The following is a 10,384-nucleotide window of genomic DNA, read 5'->3' as shown; positions in this document are numbered from 1 at the left end:
TTCTATTTCCTTCGATATATTCTTCTTTTAATTGAGTTATGCCAACAACATTAACTTCAATACTATTAGAATCTTCTACAGAAAAGTCACACATCTTTTGTGTGTTGGGTTACTTGTTTTCTAAGTTGCTAATATCTTGGCATGACTTGAATAAGTACTAATAATTGACGGCCTTGTAGAATAACGTAATATAATAGCATTCTCACATGCAAATAGATTATTTGAAGAACGAACTTCATATAATGCCCTTTATTTGCATAACCAAGAAAACCTTGACAATAATTGTTAGGATAAACGAATCTACATTAGTGGCTACTTTTTGAAATACAATACCAATGAGAAACGGAAAGAAATGGGTTCTTAGGGTTGTGAGCAGGAGGAAGAGATCTGAAAATTGTTTGTGGATGGTAAATTTGCTATAAAAGACAAACATTAGCTATGTATTATAATTATTTCAAACTATAGTTATGGGTAGTAAATATCTAGTAAATATTAGTTATACCATGTAAAAATTCCGTAATGATTAATTGACAAAATTACATGGATCCTTTTATAGAAGCCCACGTCAAATCACACTATAATATACACTTTACATTGATCTTTAGGGCACCGCAGTAAATCAATTAAACACAACTAGGATACATGAATTACATATCAGGAACCAACACAGAATACACAAAAAATATACCATTCAACAGAGGAGATCCAGACTAAGGATGCAATTTTACATGGCTATAATACCATTGTAAGTAAAATACAATAACTGGGACATGAATTTGTGTACCTGTAACACAATAGAATAGAAATCACAACCAACAAATTGATCCTAAGTCGACTTCATCTCTCTTGGAAACAGAGTTCTATCCACGAACAAAATATCTTTGTCTTATGTATTTTATGGGAGAATTTAAGTAGTTTTTTGTATCTTCAAGTTGTGTATAAGGCGTATACATGCTTTTCTTTTAAAGAAGAAAAGATATGGTTTTCTTCTAAAAACTAATTCCCCACTTTTCCATATTAACATCTTTACGGATAACTTACTTGTCTCTTTTACATAGAATGACCCAATATCCAATAATAAGTCTCACCTATGTACCTCCTTCCAAAAAGTGAGACGACAAGTCTCTAGGAAAACAATTACAACAACAAATAGTTTGCACGCAGACCTTACCACTACCCTGAGGTAGAGAGGTTGTTTCCGATAGACCCTCGGCTCCCTCTCTAGGAAAACAATTATACATAGCAAATCATAATTCACATCATAATTCTTGTGAATTCATCAAAATGAAATCATATACGTATCATAAACATTCACCATTTCATATATCATCATAAACATTTAAACTAATTATATGCATATGATAATCGCATTTAAGAGATGGTTTGGAAGCCATAACCTTTGCCCGTATCAGAGATCTCCTATAAACATTAACAGCCAAAAAATATGCAAGGATACTGAGATGAGTCTGACAAAGAACCAACCAGCAATTTAGTTGACGCGATGTAACAATTTTTAAAAGCAGAACGAAAGCATGTCAATTATACTAAAATCAAAGAATACAAGAGAAGATGATCATCACACCTGAAATTGCAGAAAACTAGCCTTAACTTCTCTTTCACAAGCCCGTGTTGCGATTCTAAAGAAAACCAGGAGACAAAGAATGAACCGGGCCATTCTTGTCTTTGTACAACAGATAAACTCCACATTTCTTAACAAAATCTTCAGTTGGAAAGTCATAGCATTCAATAAGAATGCTCATCGTTTCTCTGCCTTTAACCGGACATTTGAAGTAATTTCGTGGTATGTAATGGATGGACGAGTTTTCTGCAAAGGATATGGTTGTCCACAGACGATGGTTAAACTCAACGCCATTTGTTTCATCGACAATGGTGGCTTTAGGATAAACATTTTTAGTTTCATCCACTGTTCCATAAACAACCCAAAGAAACATGCCCAAGAATGTACTCTCCACTTGTAGAGGCATATTGAAGCACATTGAACATCCATCTACTTTGTAGCTAAACCAATTCGGAACATTGCTGTTGCAAAGCCCTAGTTGGAGCTCACTACCATGTTCATAATGGACCTGTTTCACGCAAATCATGATAAGTAATACCATATGATAGATTGAATACAAGAATGAACCAAACAAACAACATGCACAGTATATTTTCACATGTGGGGTTTGGGGAGGGTAGTGTGTACGTAGACCTTAGCCCTACCTTATGCAGGTAGAGAATCTGTTTCCAGAGACCCACCCTCGGCTCAGGCAAGTACAATTTATAGGAAGAAAGAGGGGGCAACAGTAAAGTGAACCTCTTCAAAAGATTTTAAATGTTGAAAAATAGAAAATGCAAAGCTAGTAGAGCAGGATCAGCAACAGCCTAGTCCCTCCCACTAACTCCACCTAGTAGTAGAACTCTAAACTTACTTTGAAGAAGTTTTCAGTGAAAGGATTTTTGAGACCCTTGCAATTGAATAAGTTGATGTAGCGTATGGAACGAAGGTTGTCCAAGCCTCGAATCTCTATCAATCTTTCGCAGTGACTAAGATCCAAGTTCTTCAATTTACTCAAGTTAGATACGTCAAGTAGTCTTCCAAAACTCTTGCAGCTCCATAAACTTATTTCTCTAACAGAATCAAGGTTCTCCAACCCTTGAATCTCCGTCAACATTTCACAACGAAACAATTCCAGTTCCTTCAACCTTTTCAAACCTGACAAATTTGGAAGTCTCTCTAACGACTTGCAATTATAAGCTCTGAGATTCTGAAGAGTGGGAGGAATTTCAGGGATACTTTTAAGATTCGGACATTCGCTTAAATTCAGATGCTTGAGACTAGAAAGGTCACAAAGGTTGAAAGGTATAACATGAAACTTATTATTGCTAAAACATAGATTCTGTAAAGATGATAAACTCGCAAGAGAAAAAGGAATATCATCTTCAGTCATATTCCAGTTCTCAATTTGTAAAACTTTTAAAGCACTTAAACTTGAAACTGAAGAAGGTAAATATCCCACTCTACTAAGGCTTCCTTTTGGTTGCAACCAAGTTGAGAATATGTCCGAAAATTTGGATTGTCTTTTCAATACGAGGTCCTGTAATAGCAATAGCATCTCTAAGTTCTTTAAATGTCCAACAGAACCAGGTAATCTTGTAATAGCTGTTGCAACTGCATTCAACTCTTTCAGACCTTCCAACTTTCCCAAATCATCAGGCAATTCTTCTAGTTTTGTGCAGCTATCGAGATATAAGATTTCAAGTGATTTTAACTCACAGATTCTTCGTGGGAGTTCTCGTAGGTTCTTACAATCAGCTACGTTTAAAATACGAAGTCTCTTCAATTCTCCAATTGTTGAGTCCAATCCCATCAAATTTGAGCAATAACCAAATGATAACTTCTCAAGACTATGTAAACCAACAAACTCTGGGGATTTCTTGAGATACTCACAACTGTAGAATACCAAGCTCTTCAAACACTTGAAATACTGATTCCCAAAAGTAGAACACAAATAAGAATGATAGTAGTAAGATTTCTTCTTTGTTTAATTTATTATAGAAAGATCAGAAAATTCAGTAATGAGAAGACGTGCCAAACCTTTAACGGCGCTTGGGATTCCTTGAATTTGCCAAAACTCATGTTGAGAATGACAAGATTCTCCAGACAAAAGTCAGATGGCAAGCATTTCAAAGGACAATAGTGCCAATGCAAATATTTTAGTGACTTTGGTAAATACTGAAAACTTCCATATAACTGCAAATGATTGATGCGTAGGAGTCTTAACTTGGCCATTTTTTCAAATGCTTTTGTACTAAAAGGTACTTCCTTCAATGCTGAAGATTCAAGGACTATTCCTTCAACTGCTTTTGTGCCCTGTAGCAAGGAAAAAGGGTAACCTTTGTTGGTATCGAAAATAACAAGGCGTTATTCGGAAGCTAATAAAACAAACCTTGGTGACGATAAATCAGACAAGAAAGAAAATAGGACAAAATCCTAACAACATTAACATACTAATGGCGTCTCTTGGAAGAGAATTATTGAGAAATGAACAACGTCTATAAAATAACTGAATTGAACAGTATGATACCTTGTGTCCTATGAGTACATCGGAAATGTCTTTAGCGCACCATAATCTGCTACGCTTCCCCGGGTTATCGGGTGATTCCCTATGAACAATTTCTCGTCCCATATCCCGGATCAAATTATGCATATTCAAATGCTTATTTTCATCGATTGTTAACAAAGATTTGTCAATCAATTCGCAAATTTCAACCTCAGGGTAGAAACCGCAAGCTGTGAATATACCTACGACCTCACTCTTCTGGATTTTGAAGAAGAAATAAGCAATATCAAGGAAAGCAGCTTTAGTAAAATCATCAGGAAGTCCATCAAAGCTTATTCTGAGTTTTGTATGAATATCGTTAGAAGGAATCATCTTTAATTTGTCCACTGCATTTTTCCATTCTTCAATCTTTTTATCAGACAAATAAGCGCCCAAAACTTGAAGAGCCAGTGGAACTCCTGCACAGTAAGTTACAATGCCATCGACAAGCATACTATAGTCTTCAGCCGGTGGTGCATTTCTAAAGGCATGTAAAGTGAAGAGTTGTAAAGAGCTTTTGTGATCCAATTTCATGGCTTCATATTGCTCATTCAAATGTAGTTCTTTGAGCAAATGCTTGTCTCGGGTTGTTATAACAACTCTACTACCCGGGCGAAGCCAATCACGTTCTCCAAGTAATGCATTTAACTGGCATTGATCATCCACATCATCAAGGACTATGAAAACCTTTTTCTGCCAAATCCCTTCTTTGATCAATGTAATGCCCTCATCCACATTGTGCACTTTGATCTTTCTCCTAAGAATCGTTCCAAGAAGTTGCTCTTGTAAATGAACTAATCCATTATGTCTTTCAGAAGCCTCTGATTTCACATTTTCAAGAAAGCAACTTGCCTCGAAATGCTGAAAAACTTGGTTAAACACAGCTTTTGCAAGAGTTGTTTTGCCAATTCCACCCATGCCGTGAATCCCAATCACACGAACATCATCACCGTCTCCTTTGAACAATAACTTCTCTATTTGATTAACACGGGGAGAAAGAGCCACGGGGTGCTTGGTAACATAAAGGGGTGTTCGAGATTTGACTTCGTGTAAGACTTCCTCAATGATAATACGGATAAATTTTGATTCAAACCTGAAATAACTTGGTTCAGCTAAACACAACAAAAGGCCAAAAAAACAAAAAAGAACACCATACAGCTGATCCTTTGATTCATTTGCTTCTTGAACAATAACGGGAATTGCCATTTAGTAATTAAAAGAAAATTCAATAGGAAGTGACAAAGGCAAAATAATAATCATCTCTAAGTGTTTGGTTAAAGTGGAACTTAACCTAAGATGGAACTTCAGGTGGAACTAAACATTCAATAAGACTGGTGAATTCAGTATCAAAGACTTCCTATTGTTCCAAAAAAAAAAAAAGAACTATTTGCAGGACGTCCTACTTATTACTCAGTCTGCTTTAGTTAAATCAAGAAGTTATATCATCTGATTCTTTTAGCACAGATATTATTAAGTAAATAAAGGTATGTCCTCACTAACCGCATAAGCTTTTAGATGAGGTGGTTAGGCAGTTTAACATAGTATCAAATTAGATAGATGTATCAAATGACGTTGATTATAATGATGACGACCCTAAGACCTATGAAGAGGCTATACAAGGTTCTGACTATGAGAGATGGCAAAAGGCCATGGAATCCGAAATGGAATCCATGAAGGAAAATAAAGTATGGACTTTAGTTGAACTTTCAAAGGATATAAAACTTATAGGTTGTAAATGGGTTTTTAAGAAAAAGATTAGAGGAGACAGAAAGGTGGAGACCTACAAAGCCCGTCTTGTTGCCAAGGGATATCGTTAGAAAGAAGGAGTCGACTATGACGATACTTTCTCTCCTGTGTCAATGCTCAAATCAATTCGGATTTTGCTTGCTATAGCAACATACTATGATTATGAAATATGGCAAATGGATGTGAAAACAACTTTCCTTAATGGTGAGCTAGAAGAGGATGTGTACATGACACAATCTGAAGGTTTCACATCTCCGTCTGATCATAATAAAATTTGCAAGCTACAGAGATCCATTTATGGACTAAAGCAAGCTTCTCGAAGTTGGAATATTCGCTTTAACAAGACAATTGAAAAGTTCAATTTTGTTAGATGCGAAGAATAACCTTGTGTGTACAAAAAGGCTAGTGGAAGCACAATTATATTCTTAGTACTGTATGTTGATCATATATTGCTCATAGAGAATGATATACCGGCACTGCAAGTATCAAGATTTGGCTATCTGAATAGTTCTCCATGAAAGACTTGGGAGAAGCAACTTATATATTGGGAATAAAGATCTATAGAGATAGATCAAAGAAGCTGCTTGGACTTTCCCAGTCTTTGTACATTGATACCATCTTAAAGAGGTATAACATGGATAATTTGAAAAGAGGTTATCTACCGATTGGCACTGGAATTACTCTCAGTATGAAGGATTGTCCTAAAACACTTGAAGAGAGAAAACACATGAGTATGATCTCATACGCTAGTGCAGTCGGAGCTATCATGTATACCATGACATGTACACATCCTGACGTGGCTTATGCACTAGGAATGACTAACCGATATCAAGCAAATCCTGGTGAGGAACACTGTAAGGTGGTGAAGACCATTCTTAAGTTCTTAAGGACTAAAAACCAATTCCTCATTTATGGAGATTCTGAGTTGAAACTTAAAGGTTATACTGATGCAAGTTTCTCTTTAGATAGAGATAATAGCAAATATATTTCTGGTTATGTATTCACCTTAAATGGTAGTGCAGTGAGTTGGAAAAGTTTTAAATAAGCTACAATAGCTGATTCAGTGACTGGAGCAAAATATATAGCAGCTAGTGAAGCTGCTAAGAAAGCTGTACGGATGAAAAAGTTCTTAACTGAACTTGGTGTGATTGCTTCAATAGAAGGTGCAGTTCCATTATTGTGTGACAATACTGGAACTATTGCTCAAGCAAAAGAACCAAGATCACACCAAAAATCCAAATACGTTCTTTGAAGGTATCACTTGATAAGAGAGATCATTGAACGTGGAGACGTTGAGATTCAAAAGGTTGATGGAACGGAAGATGTTGCAGACCTATTCATTAAAGCTCTTGGCGGAAAGGAATTTGCCAAGCACAAGTGAAAATTGGGAAAGAAGAAATAACGATTGACTCTAGTGCAACTGGGAAATTATTAGGGATATAGTAGATATGCCCTAGATCCAATCTCACATTTGATGATTTGAACATATTTTTGCGAATATTATTTAATATAAAAATATATGGCATCTGATATTCTTTTATCATAGTTATTATTAATTATTTTATTAACTTGATAAGGTCCTTGATTAAATTTTAAGACTTGACATTATGATGAAGATCATGATAATGAGAGTGAAGTTTTTTATAATTTAATCTAAATTTGTTCTTGATCATGGATTGTTAATTTGGACATTAGTAATCTGGTTAGATCAATATTTATGTGATCGTCTTTATTGGATAAAGATTAGTTGATCTCATTAACTAAATCACATAGATAAATGATGCATATAGAGATATGATCATTGAACCGACTCATTGGATAATTCCTAATTGTTAGAATTACCATAAATTGTCAATAGGATATTCTCTTGAAGAATGTGATGTAAGAATTTCCGTTGACCTGAGATCGTCATAGTAATTGACAAGTTATTTATTGTGCTTTGATACTAGACACCTATGGCCCTAGGGCGATAGTTAAAAAGATATTGGGTATGATTAAATACTTGTAGAATTAGTGATTGATCAAGATGAAATCTGTCAACTCTTGGTAATGAGTTTAAGCTCCATGTTGTCATGAATTATAAACGACAAAACTAAGACCTTGGACAGGGCAATTGAATGAAAGAAGAAAAGAGTTTCTTAGGTCATTCAATGGTAGATTATATTTGACATGAACACATAGTTGGTCGCCTATTAGGATTTGACAGTTGAACCATATCCTAGGGTGACCCGGAGCTATAAGGACAGAAGAAATTACTATATTATTCTTCTACTGGCTCTTGAGAGTAAATTGTATACTTCATTCTATCCGGTCATTAAAGAGTGTTACTAGACGCCACCCTTGATTAGTATATTGATGTGATAAATTTACTGTCGGCATAGTATTGAACCTATACTTCATTCTATCCGGTCATTAAAGAGTGTTACTAGACGCCACCCTTGATTAGTATATTGATGTGATAAATTTACTGTCGGCATAGTATTGAACCTATGGGGTCGCACACTAACGAGTGTTCTGATCTTTGCTAAAGGATTAATTACTTTATTATTTGATAATTAAATTAAAGAATTTAATTAGTCAAATAAATGTAGTTATTAGTCCAAATGAAATATCATTATTTTTTTAAGCACGGACGATATAATTAATATTGTGAATAAATTAAAGTTTTCTATTTGGAATAGAAAATTAAATTATCTCTTGATTAATGATTAAGACTTATTTGGAAAAAACAATTTAGGATTGGATTGCCAATAAGTCTAAGGGAGGACATGAGGTTGATTCAAACCCATTAAGAATGGGATTGGTATTTTTTAATATAATATATTAATTGATACTTATATTCCAATTGGAATTGGATTTGAAATCGGATGCCAATTAGATGAAATTTCGAATTTCCATATAAAATATTCCATGAAGTTTACTTTTGGAATAAACTTTATGCTAAGTAAGTCATTACCTCAACCAAATAGGAAAAGAGTTTATAGGTGATGCTATATAAAGGGTAATTGAGAAAATTTGCGTGAGAAAAATTACGTTCCAAGAGAGAAAATACAATTACAAGAAAAAAAGTATTCCTTGTTTTTCTACCGTTGAATTGAGATTTTTGGGAAAAATTTCAGCACAAGTTTTTCAATCAATTTTTTTGCGTGTTTCATTGATCAAAGAGTTGATAGCAAGGGTCGGTCTCGGTGTGGATACGCATAGAGTCTTCACGCTATCGAAGAAATTTTGAAACGAGACTCTCTTCACCAGTTACGTCTTAGATCCGATCTTTGATATGTAAATAGTTTTAAACACGAAAAGATCTTCCTACGATTGTTATTATCTTCCGCTGCGTGTTATGAACATCTAAATGCAATCCTACACTCACTAACCACATAAACTTTTAGATGAGGTGGTCACGCAGTTTAACTATAATAAAATCAGATAGAGGCCTTGAGTTCAAATCTTAGCACCCCACACACACATTATATATCAAAAAGAATTTTCACATATTTTAGATGAGATAGTCACTGACAAAAAAGGAGATGAAATAGTTCATAAATGTTATAAAGAAACGAGACTGTAAAGAAGGAAATATTACCCTTCAGCAGCATGCCTGAGATCCCATCCAGATAAATTACCAACTTTATTGAGGGCAGTTTTCCAATATTGAATGGTTTGCTCTGATTGAGAACATGTTCTATGCCTTTCAAAGGCTTCAGCGAAAATTCCAGTTTGCTTGCGCACATCAGAAGGGTCGATATCATAGAATATAGGAAGAAGTAACCGTTTGGAATTCTTCTTGAGCTCAAGGATATGTAGAAGCTCATTAAGACACCTTCTAGATGAGGCATAGTTTTTGGAAAGAACAATAATAAAAATGATTGATCCTTCGATTGCATTCATCACTACTTCAGCTGAAACATCATCAGTTTTGAATGTGTTTATCCTAACTTGGCAAAGTTTTAAGTATAGTTGATCTACAAAGTTTTGTGAAGCATCACCACCTATACAACTCAAGAACACATCATATTTCCAAGGACCAAGTGCAAACGAAGGCTGAATATTAGATGATTGATCTTTGCCTTTCTGATCAGCCATGTACCCAAGTTGGAGTAAAGAAACTTATTCTGATACTGAGAGAAGTCTATAAGTATAAGTGATGACTTTAGTTTCTCATTCTTTTTAATAAGGATGATAGAGGAAAAGAACAACAGAACACTATCATCTTTGCCTTTAGAATCAAAGTAATACATATTCTTTCACATGGAGCATTAATAGTACATTTATTTTAACAAAGTGGTACATTTTTAGTCATAACACTGAAAAAAGCCCAAAAACATACATTATCTTTAACTTTAGACCCAAAGTCATACATATTCTTCCACATGGAGCACTAATAGTCCATTTACTTTAACAAAGTGGTGCACTGTTAGTCATAACACTAAACACATTTTATTTTTTAATAAAAATTTAAGATCTGACAAAATATTTGTTCCCTTTATTTTCTTATTTACCGAAAGAAATAAAGATGACATATTTATCTAGATAAT

General features: G+C 34.6%; 1 protein-coding gene across 2 annotated transcripts; it reads right to left on the bottom strand.

Annotated features, from left to right (window-relative positions):
* Positions 1 to 293: 293 nt before the first annotated feature.
* On the bottom strand, positions 294 to 9,997 carry LOC107805941 (disease resistance protein Roq1). Of its 2 annotated transcripts, XR_012708968.1 has the most exons (6): positions 9,433 to 9,997; positions 4,089 to 5,196; positions 3,599 to 3,874; positions 2,433 to 3,488; positions 1,583 to 2,087; positions 294 to 784 (listed from the first exon to the last, which is right to left on the bottom strand). XR_012708968.1 is itself a non-coding variant. In XM_075252496.1 (5 exons), the coding sequence occupies exons 1-5, from the start codon at positions 9,930 to 9,932 to the stop codon at positions 1,638 to 1,640; spliced, it is 3,390 nt and encodes a 1,129-aa protein (XP_075108597.1). In that variant the 5' UTR covers positions 9,933 to 9,997; the 3' UTR covers positions 1,468 to 1,637. The 2 variants fall into 2 exon arrangements, 1 of the variants encoding a protein (XP_075108597.1); XM_075252496.1 differs by lacking the exon at positions 294 to 784 and having other exon boundaries at positions 1,468 to 2,087.
* Positions 9,998 to 10,384: the final 387 nt, after the last annotated feature.

Source organism: Nicotiana tabacum, chromosome 4, assembly GCF_000715075.1.
Source record: "Nicotiana tabacum cultivar K326 chromosome 4, ASM71507v2, whole genome shotgun sequence".
NCBI classification, from domain to species: domain Eukaryota; kingdom Viridiplantae; phylum Streptophyta; class Magnoliopsida; order Solanales; family Solanaceae; genus Nicotiana; species Nicotiana tabacum.
This window is presented reverse-complemented; position numbering and strand designations above follow the sequence as displayed.